Source organism: Petaurus breviceps, unplaced genomic scaffold, assembly GCF_028583685.1.
Source record: "Petaurus breviceps papuanus isolate PSGF00001 unplaced genomic scaffold, PetGlider_PUasm1.0 90919, whole genome shotgun sequence".
Lineage (NCBI taxonomy): Eukaryota > Metazoa > Chordata > Mammalia > Diprotodontia > Petauridae > Petaurus > Petaurus breviceps.
In genome coordinates, this window is record NW_027187378.1 from 13,364,344 (window position 1) to 13,392,030 (window position 27,687).

Sequence of the window (27,687 nt, forward strand, 5' to 3'; positions counted from 1 at the left end):
TGTGTGTGTGTGTGTGTGTGTGTGTGTGTGTGTGTGTGTGTGTGTGTAAGTATCTGAGGAACCGATCCCAGGTCCTCCTAACTCTGGACTGGTGCTCTTACTCACTGTGCCACCTAGCCGCCACCATTTGGGGTTTTCTTGACAAAGATCCTGGAGTGGTTTGTCATTTCCTTCTCTGGCTGATTTTACAGATGAAGAAACTGAGGCAAACAGCGTTAAGTGACTCACCCAGGGTCACAAAGCTAGTAAGTGTCTGAGGCCAGATTTGAACTCAGAAAGATGAGTCATCCTGACTCTAGGCCTGACTTTATCCACTGCACTGTCTGCTGGCCCCAATAAGGGTATATGTTGAAAATATCTAGAGTTGATTTAGTTGAGAAAAACTCCTATGTCTGAGTTGCCCATTGTTTTCCACTAACCATCTGAGCTCCCATGGAGCACCTTTTGACTCTTTTACACTCAGGCAAGTAAGAAATGGTGTCAACAGCCTGTGCCTTTAGTTCCCTGAGCCAATCAAGTGTCAAGGATTTAGTATTTTGTAAGGAAAAATTAACCTACCTTACATGGGGGCAAAGGTTCAGATATTGCTTCTACTACATATGCCATGTAAGAATTGGTTAAAAGAACTTGATATTTTTAGCCTGGAAAAGAGAAGGCTAGGAGGGTTGGGAAGCAGTTGACATTGGGATAGCTGTCTTCAGAAATTTTTGAAAGGTTTCCATATGGAGTAGAGAAAAGACTATTTTGCTTAATTCCAGAGGGAAAAACTAAGAGTGATAGGTGAACATTTTACAGAAGCAGATGTCAGCTTGGTGTAAGTAGGATTTAGAGCCATGCAAAAGAAGTATGTAATGGATTCCCTATCAGAAGCAATCTTTAACCAAAAGATTTTGTTCAAGATGATGTAGACAAAATTTTGTGATACTGTACTATATTATTGTGTAGGAAATAATCTCATATCTGCCCATCCTCTCAGTAACTTACAATGTATGTATTTCATTTGTTGATTTAATTTTATCAAAGGCAGCTGAATATTCACCTCTTATCTCTTGTTCTCTTGGGTTTCAAGTCCCTTTTTGCCGTCATTGTACTGTCATTTTTAGTCCCCAAAAACATCTTTGTTAGCAGAGAAAATACAAGCTGAACAGCTCTGTCTTTTTGCAGTTGTCCATTATCTTTGTCCTATCCGTTCCCATGTAGTGGTTATATCCCTCCTTTGGGGCTCCTCCTATCCCTCAAGATTAAATACCGTTTTGTCATCCTTATCTTTGACTCATCTTGTTCTGAGCTTCAGAACTCATGACTGTTCTGTGTCATGCTTTGATATTGCTTTCCTCCATTATTCAATCTTACTTTCATTCTTTGTTTTCATCTTCTTAAACATTTAGAATTTTGATGAGTTGTTTGTTAGAGGAATTCATCTCTTCATCTTCCTCATCAGAGTTTTTCTTTTTTATACTTTAAGAGCTCCTTCTTCCTTCTGAAATACCTTCTTCTGTACATTTTCTTATTCATGGAGAAGATGACAAGTGAGGTGGAAGGATGATTAGGATGTCTGCAGCCAAAGATGGCAGTTGTGAGGTATGGGGGGGGGGGGGGTGGCTTAGAAGCTTGAGGAGCAAATGAGTAAATAAGTAAAGATCAGAAATTGGGATATATTGGAAGATATTGAGTCACTCAGTGTGTGTGTGCACACACACACATATATAAAGAGAGTCACTCAGTTAATAATACTGGGTTCTATTAAATACATCATGAAAGTTCTAAACTGACTTTATTTCTCCCATTAGGCAATGCCTATATTCTTAGAAGCAGCAAAATCATTGCAGAATCACTGAGCCCATAACTTTCGCTCCCAACCAGTCATCTATCAGTAATCTACACAATGGCATGTCTGGCAAAAACCTGAAAGTCTTAAGTTTTTCTATCTGTTGATCTGTAGAAAGACCAAAAATAAGGTCAGAACGGTGCTAGCATGCCCCTGCCATACAGTACATAGATGCTGCTGCTTGAAACAGAAGGAAGTTAAAAATGAGTCTGAAATCGAGGTCATATTTGTAGCTATGTTAGAAGGCATACCCATTTTTTTGCTTATATGTCTCTGCCTTGATTGTAAGAGTCATGATCTGAAAATGTTCAACGTGGTCCCTGATAACAAATAAACTAGGTAATGAAATTTATGACTGTTTATGAAATTTGAACATATTTTCCTTACTAACATTATTAGTAATTATTTGTGAAAACAGTTCAAAGAAATACACATTATAACTTATGTCAGAAGTGATTATCAACTAATTGTTCTTTTTTTATGGACATTAGCCCAAGCTTTGTTTTTAATTATGATATGAACCCAATGACAAATATAGATGTTGCCTTAATGTTCTGTGAAATATATAAACTTTTCTTGGTCTTATGAGACCCACATACTAGCATATTAAAATCCACCTTGTAAATTTGTGAAATTTACACTATATGATGTTTAGACTTTGAGGAGTAAGTGAAGTTTTAAACTGTTAAAGCTTAAAACTGCACACAGACTTTTGGGATATTCTGGATTATTATATGTGCATCTTATAGTGGAAATCTGTCTCTCATTTTCATAATTTTTCATAACCAATTCTGTTCTCTATGGATAAACAAAAATTGCAGCTAAAAACTTTGTCAAAATGTACTCAACAAATATTTTTAAGCTACCTGTTAGGTGCAGAGCATAATGACATACAAGATACAAAGTGCAGATAAGACATGGTTTTATGGAACTACGGCTTTAAATTTTCTCTCCTTTCCCATGTCTCTGAATGAGATTGTAGTTGATAAATGACACAGCCAACTGGGTAGGGGAGAAGAATAAAAAAAAGGAAGAAACTCAGTAAACTACTCATAGAGGGTTATGATATGGCAGTATTGATATTATGGAACTAAAGAGTTAATTGATCTCTTGGAATGTACATCCACAAGAATTTATGTACCAGACACTCACTGTACTAAGCAACGGAGATACAAAGAAAGGCAAAAATGGGTTCTGCCCACAAAGGAGTTACATTCTCATTCTATTATGAGTAAATATGGTTTGTGTTGTCTATCTGTCCATCTGTCCGTCTGTCCATCTATCATCTACCATAGTAAGATAATTTATTTTACTCTACTCTCTCTTGAGAGATCTTAACTATACTCCTTACATATTATGTCCAACCAATATATGTAAAACTTACTTTTTTCTTTGGATTTTAAAGATTCATGTCTTAGTCATCCAGTGAGGTTATAATTATTACCCTTAGCCCCTAATTCACTTAAACAATGATAACCTTACAACACTGTGAACCTTCTTACATTATCTATCATCTTGAGAGAAAGGGGAAATTTTTTGTCTAAAGAGGAACTGACTGAAGAAACTCCTTGATCCTTCTATATTTTAATTGACCTAAATACAGTCTTTGTTGTGGAAGAATATTTTTATTTTGGGTTGTTCAGAAGTTTTGGAGTAGGGGAAAGCTTCAAGTTTTTCCATACTAAACAAAGACAGAATCTTAGTTCAGGCCTACATTTGTCATCCAGACAAGAAGGACCAGAATGGTGGTCAGGCTCAGTTCATTGAATCCCTATGCTTAAGTTATAACTGTAAAGTAATGGGATTTATCTTCTTCTTTCATAACCTCTAAATACTTTGAACGAAAAGAACAATAATTTATGTAAAATACTTTGCACACCTTAAAGTGGTACACAAATTTACTAATATAGTTAATATATTGTGATTCATAATAATAATATACATGTAACCTCCATTTGAGGAAGTGCCTGACCCAGCCATGGCTCACTTTAGTCCCTGCTCTGCTCTCATTTCTCCAGGCTTTTCCACTTCTCCCATGAGAAGGTACTCTCTCCCCCCTTCCACATTACCCTCTTTCCAGCTCCCTTTTATGGATTGTCTTCCCCTACAAGAAAGTAAACTCCTCAAGCATAGGAACTCTCCCTTTTGCTTATATTTGTACTCTCAGTACTTAGCATAGTAGCTGGCACATAGAAAGTATGTAAAGAGTGGCAATATGAGGCAGGGTGCTAAAGCATTAATTTTTTTCAAATGCAAAGCTTCAAAATAATCTCAATGCATCAAATATTATAAGTAGAACCATAATTACATTTAGGAGACCAGGTTTCTGCTGCTTTGCCTGAGGGTGCTGATAGCACTTATAATCCCCCAACAGGTAAAAATAGCTAAGCTTCATGCCTAGATAGCAGGTATAATTAAACTAGAACATTAACTAAACTAGAATGTTAAAATACGCTCATAATTTTTTCTTCCTTCCACATAGTGACTACACCCCAGATGACTTCTTGATCCTCAAACCAAAAATCTGAATTCTCTCCTTGAGGTTTCCTCCTCACCTTCAATCGGCTCTTTCAAGCTGTTTGCCCCACAAAATATTATTAGGGGGTGGCTCTGATTTTCTGATTATGTTTTTAGGCCCAACTTGATTTGACCATAACCATATAGATATGGCCTTTGTCGATTGCGTTATTATTTCAATGGGGGAAGGGAAAGGAGGGGCAGAGTGGTGTCTGGGCCAGGAACATGCAAATTTTGTTTTCACCATATGATCAGAGAAACTGCCATAAAGACAACTGGACAACAAGGTTATATTTGGTTGATTTCTGAAGCAGAAAAAAAAATGTATTCATTAGTGAAAAATGGGAAATTATGGAAACAAGCAAATATTGCATTAATAATTTATAACTGGAAAAATACTTTCAAAGACAATGGAACCCCTTTAAAATGCTAACACCTGAGAGACATAACACTGTTCATTATTATATAAGTACTGACCTAGGAATAAAAATATGCTTCTTTAAGTCCTGAGTCTGTCACTTGGGATAATTTTGACTTCGGACAAACCGCTTAACCTCTCTAACATCAGTTTCCTTTTCTGTAATATTACCCTAGTAACACCAGAGGGGATCAATTGAAACAATATATGTCAAAGTGATTTTTAGATTATAAAATGCAAGCATTATTCTGCTTTGGGGAGAGGGAAGGGGTGATTATTTGGCTAAATCAATTAGATATAATCTACTTTAAATAATAAATCAAATAGACATTGAATAATTTATTTAATAGCAAACTCTATAGGAAGTATAATGATATACTTCAAGGATGTGTTTTTATCTTCAACCATCACAAGTTATAGCCCTTCCATATCTCAACACTCTCCCCACACACACACACAAATTTTCATCTGGTTAGTGACCACTTGGTTGTGAACCTCTCTGAGCTTGGTGAGACTGAACCTCAAATCACAGGTGTCTTTCTAGCTTGGAAGGACCCTGCCTAAGCTTGTTTGCTGCTGGCATGGCCTTTGAGAGCTCATAATTTTTTCCATACTGCAATGAAGAATTATAATATGGGAGACTATGACATAGTGTTATTAATGACGAATATAAATGGAACAGAAAAAATATAGTTTTATATAGGCATTTATTTTTATATATTTATATAGGTATTTAATTTATATATGTATATAAATATATATTCAATATCACCAAAGATATCATTTAAGTGCATGTGCATGAAAAAAGAAAAAATATCTTTTTCAATTGAAACTTAAGTATATTCCCAAAACCACATTTTTAAAAAATTAAATAACTGGGGTTTTGTGATGGTTATAGCCTTTCGGGATAAAAATTCATCCTTATCAGTTGCTACTTATTTGGTATAAGTATCTCTTATTGTAAAATAAATGTTCCCCAAAAACCAACAACATTACATTGCCTGCTATTCTAAAACCATGTAATAAAATCTCTTATTTAAACCATACACTGTAAAAGGGTAGCATAAAGTCACCTGAGACTCCCTTAATTCTGAGTCTGTGGGACTAAAAATCTTATTCTGATATAATTCGAAATTTAACTTGTGTGTTCTTAGAGATTAAATAAAAGTGGAAGTTTTCTGAGAATGCAGAAGCTTTCCTACCTGATAAGCTAAAATTTTTATTTGACCATTGTCAAGATTTATCATTGTAGAATGGGCAAATGCCACTGTAATTTAAACAAAATGCTTGCCATTTCCAGCCCCTTGGGAAATATCTCTCACAATCCTTCAATAGCATTTCTCATTAAGCTATATTTCATTAGAATATGGTTGAACGAAGATGGTGTCATGGTAATGAGTTTCTATCAGTATAAAAATCCATCAAAGTAACTACAGAACTAAAGGTAAGGAGGAAATATGTGTATCTACAAGTACAACTATTGACATCAAATGCTTGAGAACCAGTACATGGATGGTTGACTTTATTTTCATGAATTACAATATGTATAAATTATTTTTATATTTAGAGTATCCACATACCCCATTAGAAAGTTCCAAAAGTCTTCAAGGATATATATTCATGGGCAATAGTGCCATAAATCACCATCAGCTCTCAATAGGAGCATTTCTTCAGTGGATAGACATGACTGCAGTTTGCTGCATAAAATATATTCATGTTCTTGTCTTCTAAAGAGAGGACAGATGGCAGGGAAGATCAAGAAATAGCATTGGTCTTCACTCATATTTCATGGAGGAGCCTACAGCTGTTAGCTATTAAGGGTTCTGACTCTTTTTAAGGCCCCTACTAAAGCAAGAAGGACCCTTGCACCTTACAACAGCTTGCTTGAGTAATTTGTCAAGCCAGACTGAATGTAGACATCAACAGTTTATTTGGGCTTTGAAAACTAACATTACCATTTCATAAACAGGTGGATGGGTAGAAAAGTTAAGTTTAAAAACAGGAATTTGGTTGAAAAGTAAGAGTACTACAACTTACCCAAAATGACAACACTTCCTGCTTCTTTACAATGTAAAGTTATTTGTCTATCTCAGGCATCACAATTTAATTTTCCTTCGATGAAAATAATGAAATAAGCAAAATTATTTATGTATTCCTCTAGAATTAAAAATAAAAACTAACAGGGAAACCAGAGGTGTTAACCTCAAAAGAGCTTTCATATTAGAATCTTTGCAGACTATTTTGGGATATTTTATTCTTCATCCAAAATACTGCACCTGGCACCTAAAACACATTTCAGTCACTTCTATTATTTATTTCTTAAGCCTTTACATTCCTATCACCCAAATTTAAATCTCCATGAAATTTTCCATTGAATAATAGAACATTCAGAGCTTCTATTCCAAAGTATCTCTCCCTAATTCCTTTTTTTTAGTCAACCAAAAATCAATATTACCATGTGTGGCTTGTTCAATACTTATGTGGATCGTATTTTGAACTATTGTTTTTGCATTTTGTAGGAGAAATCTGTATGCTGTAACTTTAATGATTCTATTTGTCTAGTATGTGTAGCAAATAGAGAAAGAAGCAAGATAAAAGGTTTTTATTCTAGAGAGTTTCCAGCAGAATAATTCCAAAATTTTAAATTATTGGAACATAAATGAATGTCCTACTTCTGTGTTAAAAGTACTTGTCTACTTTGTGAGATGTTTTATACAGACCCTTCACTAAATTATCTTAGTCCCTGTTGCTAGGTAACATTGTTTGCTTCAGAGCATCAGAGAAATAAGAGGGTCAAAGAGAGCAATTCTGTATTATTATCATTTGAGTTACACTAATAAGGTTTTTATTGTATGTCTTGGATTTCCCCCCTTTTTTCTAGGGAATGTCATCATCTATGGGAATACAATTGACATTTACACCACTGTTGAAACCCTCTTATATCTTGGAATTAGTGGCAATAGAATACACATGGTACAGCCTCCACTCAGTTCTAACATTACTTCCATTAACAACTATGTGGTGGAAAATGCCATCGAGGAAGCTTTAGTGGAGGCCAATGTATCTGTTTATCAGGAGGCTATTCTTGCCCAGTGGAATGATGGTGAAGACCCTGATCCTATAACGTGTGCTTCCTTCACTACACCAACAAAACCTTTTAAAATACAGTGTGCCGTAAGTACTTACCTCTGCAGTATTTCTCTAACATGGAGGTTGCAGCCAGTCTGAAAAGCTGATTTGTATGGAGACAGTAGTGGAAGGATTTGATGTTTGTTTTTTTGTTGGTTTTTTTTTTTTTGCTTTTTGGAGGGCAATTGGGGTTAAGTGACTTGCCCACAATCACATGGCTAATTTTTTTGTTAAATGTCTGAGGATGGCTTTGAACTCAGGTGCTCCTGACTCCAGGGCCGGTGCTCTATTCACCTAACCACCCCTTGGTTTTGGTTTTTTTTTTAAAGAAGGATTTTCTTATACTATTTTTTCTCTACTACTATGATGCATCTGTTTTATAACCTTCTACCTCCAAAAAAAAACATTTCTGTTTTGCCCAGTTTATCCCTTTTTGTTTCAGTTCTATTTTCCACCCTTAGGAGGTACTGAGAAGGACAAAAAGACCGAAACCTTCCTTGATGCTCTCATTTTGGGGGATACAAATCCTCTGACTCCTAAGCTAAATTAGGAAAGAATTTCTTTTCATGGGTTTATCATAGCCTGATTTCAAGCCTACAAGTTCAAGAATCGTACAGACCTAGAATTGTAACACCTAGCACCTTTGCAGAAGCTAAAAGTGAGGGGGACACAGTAAACCAGACCAGTTTTAAAGAGCAGCCTTCTCTTTCAGTCAGGTACCCACAGTTATAGGGAAATGCAAACAGGATTTGAAGAGGTTGGTGAGAAGGGTTTCTGTGCTATAGCAAACTGAGTTGAATAAATGAGTGTTGAAGATCTGTCAGATTAGTAGAAGCTAGCAGAGAGGGGGATGAGTTCAGCCACTTTATACCCCCAAGAGTCAAGCAAAAATTAGTGACAGCAAGTAGGAGGTTTTCTGGGGTAGCCAAGAGAAGAAGTTTCTAGTGTGGGGAAGAGTCATCATGCCACAAAGGACTAGAATAGATATTGATACCTGGGAACTATAGCTATCAATGGAACTGTTCTACTGATGATGGATTGATGCCATGTTTGTCTTCCTACCTGAGACACTAACCAATTACGTGCACTATAAATGCATGCTGTTCTACTTCACTGAGCAAGAAAAAAGACTGGAGGGTAGCCTCTCTTCATTCTGGCTTTTTAGAAAGAAGGAAATCTTCTTAGAGGGGTTATGATTAGACAGAAAATATGCTTCCTCTCTGGAGGCAGAAGGAAAATTGAATCCCTAGGAAGACATTGGCCAGTGAAAGAGCTTGATACATAAGGAAATGAAGGCAAAGAAAATCTACACAAAGCTCTTCTTTTAGATGGTGAATCTGGACCTTAGGAAGTAGTAGCAACATGCTATATTCTGTGGAACAATAAGGAAAATATATAGATGCTGATAGGTACAATGAATCCTTTTACTAGCCCCAGGGGGGAAAAAAAGGTCTATAGAGGCAAAGGCAGTTGGGTTTCTTGCTGAGAAATACCAAGGGGCATGGCTTACCAAGGGGCATGGCTTATCAAGGGGAATGTGCTATTATTTTCAGGTGTGCTGCCCATAGGGCAAGAGCAAACAGTAACCAATGGTTGAGCTGTATGCACTAGTGGTGTCCTTGTAATGTCAAGAAAAGTCAAGAAGGGAGGGAGGGGCGGACTCCCTGTAGCCATATAGATTGGGTGGGCTTTGGATCAACTGGAATATGATAATGCAAGATATATAGCACACTCAGAAGAAACAAATATAATAGAAGAGGCATGGAAATAACACCTTGTGGCAATAAGATATAAGGTATGGAAATCCCTGAAATTATGATGGAAGCATGATGAAGAGCATTAAATGAATAAAAGGAGAGAGAAAAAGAAATGATGTTTTTGTGAGAATGGACATACAAAGCATTGTTAAAAGGGAATTAAAGGCCTAAATAGTAATGAATAAAACAAAAACCCCTTTTAAATTAATTATTTTGGCAGCTTTACTTGGGAATGTTTTTGTCTCCCCTTCATTCCATTTTTTTTCATAGGGCTACTAAACTGATGTATAGGTAGTTTCATATTGTGAACAAAAACTGACCTTAAAGCCAGGAAGACCAGACTGAAATCCTGCCTCTGACATCCACTGGCTGTGTGACCCTGGACAAGTCATTTAACTTCTCAGTGCTCCCGGTTGTTGTTGTTCTAACTCTATGTGACCCTTATTAGAGCAGAGGAGGATCTCTCAGAGAAAAGGAGAGGGTGAAGGACCCTAGTCTCCTGGCATCCAGCTCCAGTGTATGGACACCAAGCCACAGTGGTTTAGTTTTCCACCTAAGAGTGAGACATGATTTCCAACCTCCCCTGTGTCCTAAATCTCTTTCCAGAGGGTCCCTGACGGTCTGGAAAGCTCTGGAGGGTCCAGATTTTCTTCCAAGATAGGAAGGCAATTTTTTTCTTTCTTTCCTTGTTTTTTCTCTCTTTTTCTTTCTTCCTCTCTCCCTTTCTTTCCTTTTTTTCCTTTTTGGAAGGGGGAAGGCAGGGCAATTGGGGTTAAGTGACTTGCCCAAGGTCACATAGCTAGTTTTTATGTTAAGTGTCTGAGGCTGGATTTGAACTCAGGTCCTCCTGACTCCAGGGCCGGTGCTCTATTCACTGCACCACCTAGCCACCCATCTTTTTTTTTTTTTGCTTTCATGCCTTTGGGTTGAGGAGGGTCATTTGTGCATCAAATCAAGTGCTCCATTAAATTCTGTGAAATGTGCCTTCTTTGTTGAAACTGAAAATTTTTGTATTGGGGCATAATTGTTACTTCAGCCCGTACATGTGGGACTATATGAAATCGTGCCTCATGGACTGTTTGGAAACTTTCTTCTGTATTGCCCTGGGGAAGCCAGTGGAAGGACAATGCTTATGCCTCACCAGGGAGTCCAGGGGACTCTTCTGGATTAGAGATGTAGACATTGTGTTCAAAACACAACTCTGCCTATATACCAGTGATGGCAAAATTTTCAAATGAGGGGAAAAGTTAACCAATAATTGATTGCCTGCTCAGTTAATGTAAATTGCCCACATGGAAAGTCTGGGAAGCCTGCTTTTAGGGGAGTCATGATGATGTGTAAGAGAAGTACCTCAGAAGGATTATAGAACTTATGTAGACACTAGCTCTGTGACCTTGGGTAAGTCACTTGACCACTGTCTCTCTCAGTTTCCTCATCTGTAAAATGGGTTTAATAATAACAGTATTACTATTATAAAATGAAATCATATTTATAAAACACTTTTCAAACTTTAAATTTCCAAATAAATGTGTGATTTGCCCTGCTCTGTTTGGTACTTTTATCAAAGATTTGGATGAAGACATGGTTATCAGATTAGAGAATGAAACAAAGCTAGGAGAGATAACTAATATATTGGAAGAATCAGGAGTTGAAAAAAAATCTGTAGTCTAGAACAATGGGCCAAAATTACCAACATGCCATTCATCAGATATAAATGCAAAACCCTCCTGTAAGTTCGAGAAATGATTATGTGTACATGTCCAAGACAGCAACAGCCTGAATTAACTCATGTTCATGTGGAAAAACACAACAACCTAAAACTGTAGGTTTTAAAGTTTTAAAGAAATAATTGCTAACATTTAGTAAGTACCTTTTATGTGCCCAGGAACTGTGCTACACTTTACAAATATTATTTCATTTGATCCTCACAAAAATGCTGGGAGATAGGTGCTATAATTATCTGAATTTTATGGTTGAGGACACTAAGGCAAACAGGGGCTAACTGACTTGTCTAGAGTTACACAGTAGTAGATGTCTGACACCAGATGTGAACTCAGGTCTTCCTGACTCTAGACCCTGTGCTCTATTCACTGTGCAACCTAGTTCTCCTGCAAAAAAAACTATGAGAAGCAAAGAAGCATGATAGGCCTTAAGAGGGAAAAAAATCTACAATATTATCCTTTCTCCAGATACTACTAATTTTCTGCAAATTTTTTTTTCTGAATCAAAGAGATAAAATACCTATGAGAGTTCTATGGCTTTGTGTAGTACAAAAATAAAAATAAAATGAATTTGACTGAATGCAAATGTGAATTTTCATTTTTCAGGCATTCTTCAGCTTTCATGAAAAGGACGTGGATTATGAGACTTTCAAAGCACTTAATGATTCATGTCTTGTCTATGATGGAAGACTTGTGATTGATACCACTTTTCACACAAATGACATAGCCATCCGAGCTGCAGGTCCTCTCACCAAGTTCTCCAATAGATATTATGCAAATGAGTGGACACACAGTAGCTTCAGTTCAAAAGAAATTGGCTTCCAGCTTGCTGCAACCATGTTGAATCTCTTTGATCCAACTCTGGAGCCAGTAATGGAGCCACCAGGGGATCTGGATAGACTTATTCCTGTATATAAAGGAGCTAAGATTAAAGGTTTGTAAAAAAAAAACCCAACATTATTCAAATCTGAGTTTATGGTAGCTTACTAAATGTCAAAGGAGTTTGGCTCTGGCCAAGGTGAATAATTAAGAACTTGCATTGGGTGGGGTAAGAAGAGGCAAATTCAAGAGATTTGGTCCCAGGTAGCTAGGTGATATAGGAGATGAAGCACTAGATCTAGAATCAGGAGGACCTGAGTTCAAATCCTGCAGCAGACACTTACTGTGTGATCCTGACAGGGCAAGTCACTTAACTCCTTTCTGCCTCAGTTTCCTCAACTGTAAAATGGGGGTAATAATAATATTTACCTCCCAGGGTTGTTGTAAGTATCAAAGAAGGTATCAGTAAGACTTGAAGTGCTATATAAATGCTAATTCTTCTTCTTCTTGGCCCCACGTATGTCATGACCTTAGCTATCTTGAGATGAACCCTAGTTGCTGCTGCTGTTGTTCAGTCACGTCCAATTCTTTGTGACCCCATTTGGGATTTTCTTGGCAAAGAAAAGTGCTTTGCCATTTTCTTCTCTGGTGGATCCATTTTGTCAGGCAATAAGAGGTTAAGTGACTTGCCCTGGGTCACACAGCTAGGAAGCTCCTTTGTGATTTCCTACTTTTGACTCTACCAAATTCACCCAGGGCTGCTGTAACTTCTTCACAGGGTAATGAAGATCAGCTAAAGCAATAAAAATGAAAATAATTCAAGGGCTAGACAAATATAAGCCCTTTAAAGTTCTATATAAATGAGCTATTATTACCCCCCAAAAGGTATACATTATACTGTTCTTCTTTATTTGTACCATGATGAAAATACAAACAATGATGTCCCATTAACAATAATTTCTAAATGTAAAATATTTTCATTCTCCTAGAAGGTCTTCTTCCTGGACCGTATTATTACTTGCATGTTGCCAAACCAATGATTCCTACTCCCTTGGATGTACAAATTGCTCAGGGTGACTTTGTAAGTATTTTTACTGACTGTTCCTCTGCTTTACCACATACCCCTTAATCTAAAGGAGATCAGCTTTTTTTATTAAAAATTATTTAAGGTAGCTTTTTGGTTCATTGACCAGAAGTCCCATTTACAGAAATACTGCAGATTTGTTATATTGAGACTGACACAGCTAGAACCTAGAGCCTAGAACCACCTATATTCATAACTGCCTCAGATTTCCCTAATGTGACTTTTGGGCAAAACGAAGCCACAGGGTATTATGTCAAACAGTAATTTATGTCCACTTGAAGTAAACATTAAATAGGGTTCAATGATAATTAGGCGGTCCTTGTTGAATATGAATATGTAGTGATATATGGTTCTGTGCCATGTGCCATTGAGATGAGGTCCAGTACATAACTTTTATGAAGATGAAAAACTATCATTGTGTTAAGGCAGAACAAATGAATACTATTAAGGTTAACAGATTTGACACATTCTACCACTTTTTTAACAGCCTGGAAATTTGAGCAAATTAAGACCCCCCAAAATAATAATTAGTTGAAAACTTTTTAAAAACCTTACAAGTAAGATAAGTATAGATAAGTGTCTTAAGATACTTGCCAGGCCAATGTATAAAAATATCAACAACCAAAGACATTTGGACAATCTAATAAACCCCATAAGACCTGAATCAAAATCCCTCATATGCTATCAGTAAACTGAATTACATTGGTAATCAAGCAATCAACCAATAGGTATTTTAGAAGTTCCTACTATGTACCTCCTTTTCTCTTACCTCACAAAAAATCAATTGCCAAGTCCTTATAGTTTTACTCCCTTAACATCTCTCTTACATGCACCCCAAAACCACTTTTATTTCTACCCTAATGGCAGCTAGGTGGCACCGTGAATAAAAGCACTAGGTCTGGAATCAGAAGGACAAGAGTTCAAATCTATCATCAGACACAATAACTGTGTGACCCTGGGTAAGTCACTTAAATTCTGCCATGATTTCCCTAACTGTAAAATGGGGACAACAATATGACCTCCTTTCTTGTAGGATCTGTGAGGATCAAATGTGATAATTTTTGTAAAAGTGCCTGGCACTTAGCAAGTACAATATAAAGAAGGCTTATTGCTTCTCTCTTCCCTATTCACACCATAATCACCCTAATTCAGACCCTTAGCACACCTCACTTGGACTATTACAGTAGCATCTGAATTGGCCTTCTTGCCTCAAGTCTCTTCTCTCTCCAATACATCACTTAGCTCCCAAAGTAATAATTCTAAAGCATGGGTCTAATCTTGTCACTCCCCTGCTCAGTAAACTACAGTGGCTCCCTGTTGCCTCTTTCTTTGACATTTAAATCCCCTTATAGCTTGGCTCCAATCTACATTTCCAGGCTTCCCTTCACACACACACTGCAATCCATGCAAACTTGCCCATTTACCATCCATCCACCATATTCATCTCTCAGATCCATGATGTCGCACAGTCTATCAGGGCACAGGAGGCAGGGGAAGTAACTAAGGACTGGAGAAATCAGGAAATGTCATGGGGAAAAAAGAGGCACCTTAGCTGAGACAGAAGTGAGGAGAGCAATCCAGGCCAAGGGGACAGCCTATGCTAAGGTACAGAGGTGGAATACTGAATAAGGGAACAGCCAGGAAAAGCCCATCCTTGTCATGTAAGTCACTTCAGTTCTTAGGATGTTGGTCTTACCATCTGCACAATGGGGGAGTTGTACTAAATGATCTACAAATCCCTTTTAACTCTAAAACTTCCAATTTTATGCTTCATCTAGAAGCCAGATCTTTGTGTAAGATTTCACAGATTCTGGCCATGATATGTAAGCCATTGTCTGTCATGCTTAGAGGAGCCAAAAAAATAGATAATGAGAATTGTAGTAAAAATTCAACATACATAAATTATTTTGCCTAGCATCTGAATATGAACTCTGGTTTTAATTGAATGTTTTGCCAGGTGGGCCTCCTTTTTAATTAGTGCAAAAAATCTCCCCAGATTTTTCTATTTGATTCTCTAAGTAAAAATGCAGACTCATTCCATGGCATCTTTTGGCACTGGTTACCATTTATGTAAAATTGCTGCCAAGAGGATGAGGAGGCCATCTCCTAAAGACAGCTAGTTGACCAACTGTACAGTACATTGAGTGATGTTACCTTATTTTTACTAATAATATGCAATCCACAAAAATTTTTACTAGACTTTTTCCAAGACCTCCTAAGTATGTGACAAAGCAGTTTAATAATTCATGGACTCTTTGTGAGGTAACATGATAAAAGAAAGAAAAGGATCCCCCAAATCACTGACATAATGAACTAATTTACAAATTCTAGTCCACATGCTTGGTTGGCTTAAACATCATGGAATGAAATAATGTGTCACAACAAATTCTGCCTTAGATACCATTAAATTTAAAATTGTACCTTCATCATGATTAAGGAGGTTGAAATTATTTTTAATATCAAATCTTGTATAGAGTAGTGCTTAAATTCAGTTGATTAATCTAGACCTTTTGACAAAACAAGAGAAACTATAGAAAAAATCATAAAAATAACTTCCTTAGAATAAAACTCTTAAACCAATACTAGATCTGAATCTTGAGTCTTAGTTCATTTATTCATTCAACAAACTTTTTTTTGAGACTGAATGCTCCTACCTTGTGGCTACTCAGGGACCCCTATCCCATTACTGATTGGCATAAGACCTCTGAACAGCTCCCTTTCTGACCTGAGCTGGTTTGTTCCTACTTAGGAAGCCTGGTGATCCCCTGTTCCCTACTGGAACCACACTTAGTGTGAGCACCAATTTAGTATATCACATGTTCAAAACTCCTGAACTCAAGTGATCCACCAGTCTCAGCCTCACCTTTAGCAGTGATTAGAGGCATGCCATCACACTCAAACCTTAAAAGAATTTATTAAGAACCTACCACATGCCAAGAAGTGGCACTACGGTCAAGAAACATAGTTACAAACTATTTAAGAGAAAGAAACCATACAGAAATTGGAAGGATATGGAAAGATCACTTTAATGCTCAAAGATTTCTCCAGGTTCCCTTCATCGAATAAAGTTGTAAAGGACCTTATGTAGACAGTTAATCAAATGCTTTTAAAATGTCCAAAATTGAACTCACTATTTTCCCTTCCTAAATCTTTTCCCTCCTCCTACCTTCCCTATTATGGGGAAGGGCAACCCCATCTTTCCAGTGCACCAGACTTGCAATCTAGGAGGCATCCTAGATTTCTCAGTTTCTCTTCCACATCCCAACCTGTTGATTGCACCTTTGCAACACCTCTGAAATACTCCTCCTCTCCTCTGGCACCACCCTGGTGGGGGTCCTCATCTACTTGTGCTTGGACTATTGCAATAGCCTGCTGGTAGGCTTGTCTGCCTCAAGTCTCTCCCCACTTCAGTCCATCCTCCAATCAGCCACCAAAGTGATTTTCCTAAAACACAAATCTGCCCATATCATCATCTACTCAATAAACTCCAGTGATTCCCTAGCTCCTCCAGGATCAAAGGCAAAATGTTTGCTTGGCATTCAAAGCCCTTCCTAACCTTTCTAGTCTTTCTTAGACCTTTACGCCCCACCTCTATTTGAGCCTGTGACACTAGCTTTGCCGTCGTACAAACAAGACACTCCATCTCTGTGCCAGGAATTTTCTCCTCCATACCTGGAATGCTGTCCTTCTCTCCCTCTGCCTCCTGGCTTCCCTGACTTTTCTCATGGTCCAAGTAAGATCCCATCTTTTACAGGAAGCCCCTCTTAATTCTATGCCTTCCTTGGTTTCTTATTTCCTATTTATCCTGTGTGTTGCTTGTTTATACAAAGAGTTCAATGATCAGCTTTATGCAGATGATTCCCAGATCTACAGAATCAGCCCTCATCTCTCTCTGAGCTCAGGTCCTTTATCTCCTATTGACATCTAGACACTTCCACTTGGATGTCCTATAGGAATCTCAAATCCAGGATGTCCAAAATAGAAGGATGTCCAATAGGATGTCCAAAATAGCATTAATCCCTCCCAAACTAGCTCCTTCCAATTTCCTGATTTCAAAGGTGTCATCATTCTTACACTCCACTTTATAACCTCAGATTCACCATGGACTCCTCACACTCAGTTCCTACCCACACCATGTCCAACTAGTCACCAACTCTCGTCAGGTCTATTTCCACAGCTTCCCTCCATTTATACCACAGCCACCCCAATTCAGGCTCATGGTAGGTTCCTAAATGACCCCCCCTTTCTCTTTCCAATTCATCCTCCACATAGCTACCAAATTGTTCTTTCTAAAGCACAAATCCAGCCATGTCTTCTCCACACTCAGAAAGTTTATGTGGACCTTTACTGCCTCTAAGGATAAAATACAAACTTTTCTCACACTTGAATTCCTTCATAGTTCAGTTCCAGCCTATATTTTCCAAGCTGATTAAACATTTCTTCCCCTCATGAATTCTAACTCCAGATACACTGGTCCACATTTGCTATTCCTTATTTAAATTTCATTTACTGCCTCCATGTCTTTTGTTTTTGTTTCTTTTGCTTTTTGGAGGGCAATTGGGGTTAAGCAACCTGCCCAAGGTCACACAGCTAGTAAGTGTTAAGTGTCTGAGGCTGGATTTGAACTCAGATCCTCCTGACTCCAGGGCTGGTGCTCTATTCACTGTGCCACCTAGCTGCTCCTGCTCCATGTCTTTTGTGTAATCTGTCCTCCCAGGTCTCCCTTCTTTTCACAGCTTAGAATTCAGAGGCACCTACAAGGCTCAGTTCAAATATTACTTATTCCCATGAGACAACTTTTTGTGATTCCTCAAATTGTCAGTGGTCTTCAAAACTGCTATATTCTGCATTTACTTATTTATATATAAAATATATATATTTATTTATATATATTTATATTGTATTTACTTATTTATATTTGTGTTATATGATCCTGTAGAATGTAAGCAAAGGTTTGTTTTGTTTTTGCCTTTGTATCCTCAACCCTTAACACAGTGCCTGGCACATATTAGGCCTCTAATAAATGCTTTTTGAATTGAATTGAGTGTATATAATGTAAGTAAAGCAATATATTTTATTATACACACAAACACACGTTAAATTAATTTGATATTGCTGCTGTAATCACTGACTAATCTGGACCACTTAAGTAGAAGCTGAGATGAGAGATGGGTAAAACATGAGTAAAAAAAATTTTAATTAAACATTAATCAAATTGTGCACTTGATTTTTAATAACAGCACCAATTAAACAAACATTTACAGCTACATTTTAAATTAATTTCAACAAAATATTCATAAAGCAATTTTCACATTATAGTTTTAGCTATGACTCCATGTTATACTTCAATATGCCAAAAAGTTTAAACCTATGGCAAATTTCTGAACTAAAAAGAGTGCCATTGAAATTTCAAAGTTGGAAAGGAGCTACTGAAGTAGGTCTGATCTTTGCCCCTAAACTGTACTATATTCAAACAGTTCCAGGATTGTGATTTAGAATATAAGGCCTTTGAAGGGAGGTTACTTGCTGAATTAAATTGAAGTACAAGTCCATCCAAGTGTGAAACAAAAAAGGTATCCCAACCCCCATAAACTGAATCCCATAAATATAATTGAAATATTTTTAAAAATTACTTTTGGTCAAGTTTTCCTCCTGTTTTCTGAAAAGAATTACATAAAATTCAGGATGATTTGGGTAGAACCTTAAAAGAAATATTTACCTCTCAGAAGTGAGCAAACCTTGCTAAATATGTTAGGTTTGTGGTATTCTGGTAACACAGAATGGCCTGTAACCTAGCAACTAATTAAAAAACATGATACAGTGTAACTACAGCTTTAAAGATCCCTGAGAAACATTTAGCCATTAGGTTGCAATATGGGATTTCTGATACACTGTTATCTTCTGTCTGTCCAATCAATATCAAGTGCTATTAATAGAAACAGTGATAATACAACATGTACAATCTCCCTTAGTTGAAATATACTCAAAGAAAGTCTTCACAACCCAGATGTTTTTTTGAAAATATTTGTTTTTTTTTCCCACCCAGGGTTTACAAATAATAACAGGCAAAGCAAAAAAAGGAAATTACTTTAGAATTCACATTAATAAGTATCAAATGGTGGAAACCATTACCTGCCTTTCTAGCAAACCATTTCCTGCTTCCAACTACATTGCTTTGTTTGGACAGCACGAGCAAGTCCTTAATAACCTCTGTTCTCGTCACAGGGAAGGTTTGATTACGGATCTTTATAGGTAAGATGAACTCTTTTTTTCATTGTTTTTGTTCTTTTTTTTCCTTTTTTTAAATAAGGAACAGTATTTAAAACCTATGGTGATTACTTTTGTTGGTAAAATGTGAGATTTGTTATCATCAATAAAATACTTGGACAATTGAGAATTATTGCCTGTATATTGGCCCTGCTCCTCCAACATCCCTACTTATGCAAGCCTGTACACAGGTGCGTGCACTTAAATATACACAATGTATATTTCTATATGCATATATAACATAGAATTAACATATGTGAACACACATATATCCAAAGAATTCTCTTGAAAGCACTTTTAAGTTCTTCAATAACAGGCAGTCAACTTTATACGTATGTTATTTTCTCAATTCTTTCCCATAATCTTATATAAGAAAAATAAGAGTAAGGTGTTGCATTATAAGGAATGTTCCATATCAGATAGCCATAAGAGAAGAAATAACAAAGGCAACAATATCAGGACTAAAAAGAAATAATCACTCCATCATTTCCATATTCTTAATGAGTTGAAAAAATGTTTTGGACCTAGTGCTTGAAGGATGATGAAAAAAGAAATGTTATGGTTTGCATATTAATTCTATTCTATAAATAAGGAAGTAAGATAATTTTAGGCTTATGGTAAATCCACAGTTCCAAGGTTTCATTGAGAATAATACAAAATAAGCCTTTGTATGAGTGAGAACCTAGTTATAAATGGGCCCCTCCCTAGTGGACAAGGGCAACAGCAGCACAGCAAATTCAAACCACCATGTCTCTATTATAAAATAAGACTGGCTATTTCCTTATCAAATAGTCAGGGAACCAGCTTTGATTTTCTTGGAAATAGGATCTCATGAACCAGACTAGGTTCTCTCCTATTCACCTGCCTGGATCTTCAACATCATTTAGAATTCTTTACATGATTGCTGAAATATACAGCATCCTGTGTAGGCTGCCATGATTTGGAAAATGATAATAAGTTTGTTGAGTTTGATAATAATCCTTTTTAAAATTATTTCTTGAAGACTTTTGTTTTTATTTCACATTCCTTTCTGGACATATCCATCTTCCCTTCCCTACCTTGAGTCTTCCCTTGTAACAAAATTAAAGGGGGTGGAGTCAAGATGGTGGAGTAGAAGCAGGACCTCCCTGCTGCTCCGGCTTCCACCTTCCCCAATCCATGAAAAAAAGGAGACTCTAAACAAACTTTGAAGCTGCAAAACCCACAAAATGATACAGAGAAACTAACCTCCCGCTGAGGACACCCTGGCAGGCTGGCAGGAATTGGCCAATGCAGTGCTCTGGGAGCCAAGCACAGCCCCACACCTAGTCTTTAGCCCCAGGGTGGGCCTGACCAGCCCCTGGCCAGAGGGACTCCAGATCAGCTGCCATTTCCAGATTTGTCAACACATAGATGCAAAGGACAAAGTGAGAGGTCAGTGCAGTCTGGACTTTGGGACCCAGAAGGTGGGAGTGTGTGGCTTTTACCCCCGGGGCGAAAAGCCACTGAGACACTGGCACAGCCAGCCAGCTCCACGTGGCAGCTTCAGCTACTGGCCTGCAGAGGGTAGGGAGACCAAGCACCAGTCTGAGGGGTAATCACTCTTGCTTTAACCTTCTTGGATCTGGATTGCAGTCTAGGGTGGAGGTCCTGGGGTGTGTGTCCAGCTTGCTAGAGCATGTGGAGACCTCAGAGAGAGCACCCATCTAATACCTCCGGCAGCTGAGAAAACCTCAGCGTTTGGGACGAAAGCTCCCCTGTCTGGTGGCAGAGTCCTACTGTGGCAAAAAGCCCAGGGGTCAAGTGACTGAGGGGCAACATGACCAGGCAAAGGAAACAAAGCAGACAGAAGATTCCAACATTAGACTCTTATTTGGGGGACAACAAGGAACAAAGCATGGAACAGGAGTAAGACAGTGAAGTCAGAACTCCTGCACCAAAAGCTTCAAAAAAAATACGAGCTGGTTATGGGCCATAGAGGACCTTAAAAAGCAGATAAGATAAGTGGAGGAAAAATTGGGAAGAGAAATGAGAACGATGCAAGAAAATTACGAAATGAGAGTCAACAGCCTGACTGAGGAAAATAATACCTTAAAAAGTAGACTAACTCAAATGGCAAAAGAGGCTCAAAAAGGCAAGGAGAAGAAGAATGCCTTAAAAAGGCGAATTTGCCAGATGGAAAAAGAATCTCAAAAGCTCATTGCTTCAGAATTAGATTGGAGCAAACGGAAGCTAATGACTTTATGAGAAATCAAGATGCTGTGAAACAGATCCAAACAAATGAAAGAATAGACGGCAATGTGAAATATCTCATGGGAAAAAGCACTGACCTGGAAAATAGATCCAGGAGAGATAATTTAAAAATTATTGGACTACCTGAAAGCCATGATCAAAGTAAGAACCTAGAAATCATCCTCCAAGAAGTTCTCAAGGAAAACTCCCCTGATGTTTTGGAACCAGAGGGCAAAATAGAGGTTGAAAGAATCCACCAATCACCTCCTGAAAAAGATCACAAAAAGAAAACTCCTAGGAATATTATAGCCAGGTTCTGGAATTCCCAGATTAAGGAGAGAATATTGCAAGCAGCCAGGAAGAAACCATTTTAATATTGTGGAAAAACAATCAGGATAACCCAGGATCTGGCAGCTTCTACACTGAGGGATCGAAGGGCCTGTAATATGATATTCTGGAGGTCAGAGGAGCTGGGATTAAAACCAAGAGTCACCTACCCAGCAAAACTGTGTATCATGTTTCATGGGGAAATATGGTCATTCAGTGGAATAGAGGACTTTCAAGTATTCTTGCTGAAAAAACCAGAGTTGAATAGAAAATTTGACATTCAGATACAAGAAGCAAGAGAAGCATGAGAAGGTAAACAGGGAAAAGAAATCATAACGAACTTATCAAAGTTGAACTATTAACATTCCTATATGAAAAACAATAATTGTAACTTATGAAACTTTTCTCAGTAGTTGAAGGGAATATATATATATATATATATGTCTATATATGAGGGTATATGGGCATATGAATATATATGTGTATATATGTTTACAGGTATACATAGATAGATGGCACAGGACCAATTTAACAGGAAGGGAAGATACTTAAAAGGTGAAATTAAGAGGTGAGAGAGGAATATAATGAGAGGAGATGAGGAGAGACAGAATGGGGTAAACTATCTCATATAGAAGAGGCAAGGGAAAATGGTTGCAATGGAGGGGAAGAATAGGAAGGCAAAAGGGAATGGGTCAACCTTATTCCCACTGAATTTGGCTTGAGGAGGGAATGAAATACACACTAAATAGGGTATCTCACCCTCCAGGAGAGTAGGAGGGGGAAGGGGATGAGAGGGGAGATGATGAAAGGGAGGGCAGCCTGGGGGGGAGGGAAGTTAGAAGCACCCACTTTTTTTTTTAAAGCAATAGGGGTTAAGTAACTTGCTCAAGGTTACACGGCCAGTTATTTCTGGGTGTGGTGCTGAGTATCTGAGCCTGGATTTGATCCAGGTCATCCCGACACTGGAGCCAGTGCTCTTACTCGCTGAGCCACCTGGCTGCCCCTAAGCAATTGGGGTTAAGTAACTTGCTCAAGGTTACATGACCAGGTGTCTCTGGGTGGGTGCTAAGTGTCTGAGCCCAGGATTCGATCTCCAGGTCTTCTCAACACTGGAGCCGGTGCTCTTACTCGCTGTGCTACCTGGCCGCCCCCAAGCACCCACTTTTGAAAAGGGACAGGATCAAAGTAGAGAATAGAACAAATGGGAGGTGGGATAGGAGGGAGGGAAATATAATCAGTCTTTTACAATGTATCTACTATGTTATTGTTTTGCATTAGCCACATATGTACAACCTACACTGAACTGCTTATCTTTCCAGTAAGGGCGGGTGACAAGGGAGGAAGGGAATGAATCTGGAATTCAAAGTTTTAAAATCAAATACTATAATAAATAAATACACACACATATATACTATTATTAATACTATTTTACATGTAATTGGGAAATAAGATATACAGGCACTGGGGCATGGAGATCCACTGGAAAAGTCAAAAGGGGTATGGGAGAAAATATGGGAGAGAGCAGATTGGAGGAGGAGATATCCTGTGGGACTGCTATTTTGGAGCGATGGGTAGGGGAAAAACGGGGAGAAAATTTGAAACTCAAAATCTGGCGGAAATGAATGATTTAAATCAGAAGTTAATAAAGCATTTCCAAAAAAAAAACAAAATTAAAAAAGAAAAAGAAAAAATTCAGTAAAACCAACCAACATATCAGCCACATTTTACAATATACACAAATTTTAAACCCAACTCTGCAATGAAGAAAGATGCATTTTCTTTACTTTTCCCCAGACCTAAGTTGTTATTAAAATATTATTCATATAATAATTTTATATAATTTATTATTGATTAATAATTTATATAGTAATATAAAATAATATTAAAATAAAAACTGTTTGTTAAAAATTCTAAAGATACTAAGGAATTTTCATTGATATAAATAGACTAAGAAATACTATTTAAAAATCAGGTTGATTTCTTCTATGCACTAAAAGGACACAAAAAGTAGATTTGGTCTCTACCTTAATGAAGATTATGATATAGTTGAGTACACATGATTGACATACATGAAATAATCATAATAATATATTTTACATTGACATTAATTTTATATTTCATACAAACAAGTATATGTAATTAAATTGTAGAATACAGCCCTATATTGGCTGAAAAAATTCAGAGGGAAGAGAGATAAAGAAGGATTAGAGAAATCAAGAATGGCTATTTATAAGAGATAGTGTTTCACTTGAGCCTTGAAGGATGAATTAGATTTAGATGGGGGAAAAGAAGTACAAGTAAGAGGCAAAAATGTGTGAAGTTACAAAAGTAGAATCCACTACAATATATTTGTAGAACTAGATTCTCACTGACCTAACTAGAGTAGAGTACTGCATATGTGTTAGATATGAATGATAAATAATGACTTTCATATAGAACAGGAACTATGCCTGCTTGGGCCCAGAGAGCAGAACTAAGAGCAATAAAGTGGTGGAAGTTATGCTTGACATAAGGAATAGCTTCTGAACAATGAAAGCTATTGAAAAATGGAATGGATTCCCTAAGGGAAAAGTGAATTCCCCAGTATTTAAAGTCTTCAAATGAGTTTCTCATCACTGGATAACTGCATGCTAGGGCTATTTCAAGAGAGCTTTTTCAGTTGAGTTAAGGATGGGCTAAATGATCTCTGAAGTCCCTCCCAATTCTGAGAATCTTAGAAGGTCACACACATAAGCCAGATTATGAAAGGCCTTCAAAACCAACAGAGGTGTTTACGTTTGGTATAAGAAAAGGGAAACAATTTTAGGTTTGTGGATGAGAGAACAGTGTGATTAAAAGATTGTTTAATGCAAATAACTGTCAGTAGTAAGCAAGAATAAATTGTAGAGGAAGAGCCCAGGTCATAATCTGTGTTGGCTACTCTCATTGGTGACTTGCTCCAAGGAACCTCCACTTAAGGAAGTAGCCAAGCCAGCCATGCTCACTCTTCTGCTGACTCTACTCGACTCTTCAGACTTCTCCCCAAGCAAGTACTTTCTTCCTCCCACCTTTTCAGTGTCCTTTTGTGTTTTTTCTTCCCTCGTTAGAACATAAGCTCCATGAGGACAGAGACCATCTTTCTTTTTGCTTTTATTTGTATTCTTAATGCCTGGCACATTCTAAGTGTTTAATAAATTATCTTTCTATCTGAGATGTCTGGTATATTTCAGTGATCTAGGCCTGATTTGATAAAGGGCTGGGATAAAACAGAGGCACTGTAATTAAAGAAATTATATAGAAGTTAGTGACTGTTTAAAAATGGAGATTGCAAAAATAATGGAGCAGTACAAAATGACTTTGAACTTCTGAGCCTGAGTGAATGGGATAGTAATGACATGGTTAACTGAAACATAAAAATCAAGTTAAATAATTAAATAGGCATTTATTAAATACTTACTATATAGAGGCAGCTAGATGGTACAGTGGATAGAGTGATGAGCCTGGAGTCAGTAAGACCTGAGTTCAAATTCAGCCTCAGACACTAGCTGTGTGACCCTTGGTAAGCTGCTTAATCTTTTTTTGCCTCAGTTTTGTCATCTGTAAAATGAGGATAGTGATAGCACCTACCTCCCAGGGTTGTCATGAGGATCAAACAAGATAATAATTGCAAAGCACAGTGCTTGGCTCATAGTAAGAACCATGTAAATGTTAGTTAGTAGTGTTGTTGTTATATGCTAAATGCAGGAGATACAAAGAAAGACAAAAGCATAGTCTCCATCCTTAAGAAAAGGCAGAAAGAGCCCATTTGGGGAAGAAAAGTTCAGTTCCATTTTAGACATATTGAATTTGAAGTGATGGCAAGCTACTCAAAATTGTTGATTAGGCAGATGGACAAACAGGACTGAAGCCAGAGTGAATTGGGTTGGAAATCATCAGCATAGAGAAAATAGTTGAAGTTGTGACAGCAAAAGAGTAAGAAAAAGGGTGAAAATCAAGGAAAGCAGGGAGCCAAAGATTTAGCTTTGAGGCGATGCTCACATTAGGGGACAAGAAGAGGATGAATAACCAACAAGCAAAATCGCAGTATTTGTAGAAAAAATGAGAGATTGGGATAAACTTTAATAAGTCACAATCTCTCCATACCTTCACTCCTTCATAAATAGAGACAATATCCATTTCATCTATTTCACAGGGTTTTAGGTAGGCTATATGTGCATGAGTATTATACAGTTATTTTATTTTCTCTGAGAACATTTTATGGAGGAAGACATTGAAGCACAAAGGAATTTATAGTTTTCTTTCTCTGTTTTGTCTCACCCTGGTTTAGGTATTAAGACCATATCTGTATCATAAAGAGAGATCAGAAGAGTGACTTCTTTCACAAAAGTAGTGGAAATTATATTAATATCCAGAACAAGTGGCTTCCAGCCCAGTGGACTTTCCACTATCTATTAGAATGGTGTCTATTGCTGATAAGTAGTTCTCAATCTTGATTACTACAGGAAAGGAAGAAACAGACTTGATTACAACATAAATATTGTTAGAAAGAATAATTTCTTAACATTAAGCATTTTTTTTAATAAAAGCAATCGGGGTTAAGTAACTTGCTCAAGGTTACACGGCCAGGTGTTTCTGGGTGGGTGCTAAGTGTCTGAGCCCGGATTTGATCCACAAGTCATCCTGACAGTGGAGCCGGTGCTCTTACTCGCTGTGCTACCTGGCCGCCCCACATTAAGCATTTTTTAAACCTCAAGTCAACAACAATAATAATGATGGTAATAAAAATAGCCTACGTTTATATAGTCCTTCCCATGTTTCCAGATACTATACTATGTACTTCATGAATAGTATCTAATTTGATCCTCTTAACAACCCTAGAAGGTAGGTACTATTATTATCCCCATTTTATAGATGATAAAACTGAGGCAAATAAGGATTCAGTGATTTGCCCAGAGTCAAACAGCTAGTAAGTATCTGGAGATAAATTTGTACTCATGTTTTCCTGACTCACCCTACACTCTATCCACTGTGCCACCTTGCTGCATTTGTTTGTTCTTAGTATGTCCAACATATACTACAGTGAGAACTGTATTTAACAGGGAACTGGCCAATGAGAGCCCAGTCCTCAAAGCATGCAATGGGGATTCATGTGGATTTGTGGTGATCCTGCTTCTGGAATTGAGTGATTGCACAAAATGGAAGGACCCAGCTATCCACTAACATACATAGGTATTCCATGGCTATTTGCATATTGCACTAATTGTATTTTTTTAAGTATTCAATAATGTTTTCTAGAGGTAAAAGTGAATTGCATCGAGTTTGCAAACTCTAACATCTATGATTTTTTTTTAATTTGCCCTTATCTAGTCTCCAAGATGTTTCAAAGATGAATGAGCACAAATTAATTATCACATCTGTTAATTTAGCAGCCTAGAATTACATATTTCTGATCTAGCTACTCTAATTCATCAAGAGAAGATAGGTGTACTCTGAAGTAATTTCCTTCTTATCTTCTGTTTTAATAATGATCTTCAATTATCCTTAGAAGAGGCGGCTTCTTCTTCTTCTTTTCTTCTTCTTCTTTTCTTCTTCTTCTTCTTCTTCTTCTTCTTCTTCTTCTTCTTCTTCTT

At 37.4% G+C, this 27,687-nt stretch overlaps 1 protein-coding gene across 1 annotated transcript in view; it reads left to right on the forward strand.

Annotated features, from left to right (window-relative positions):
• CFAP61 (cilia and flagella associated protein 61) overlaps positions 1-27,687 on the forward strand; it is a 365,072-nt gene that overhangs the window by 258,912 nt on the left and 78,473 nt on the right. The window contains exons 22-25 of the mRNA XM_069075487.1: positions 7,645-7,937; positions 11,977-12,304; positions 13,179-13,270; positions 19,320-19,525. Of these exons, the coding sequence (XP_068931588.1) occupies positions 7,645-7,937; positions 11,977-12,304; positions 13,179-13,270; positions 19,320-19,525 (919 nt within the window). The remainder of the gene's footprint in view (positions 1-7,644; positions 7,938-11,976; positions 12,305-13,178; positions 13,271-19,319; positions 19,526-27,687) is intronic.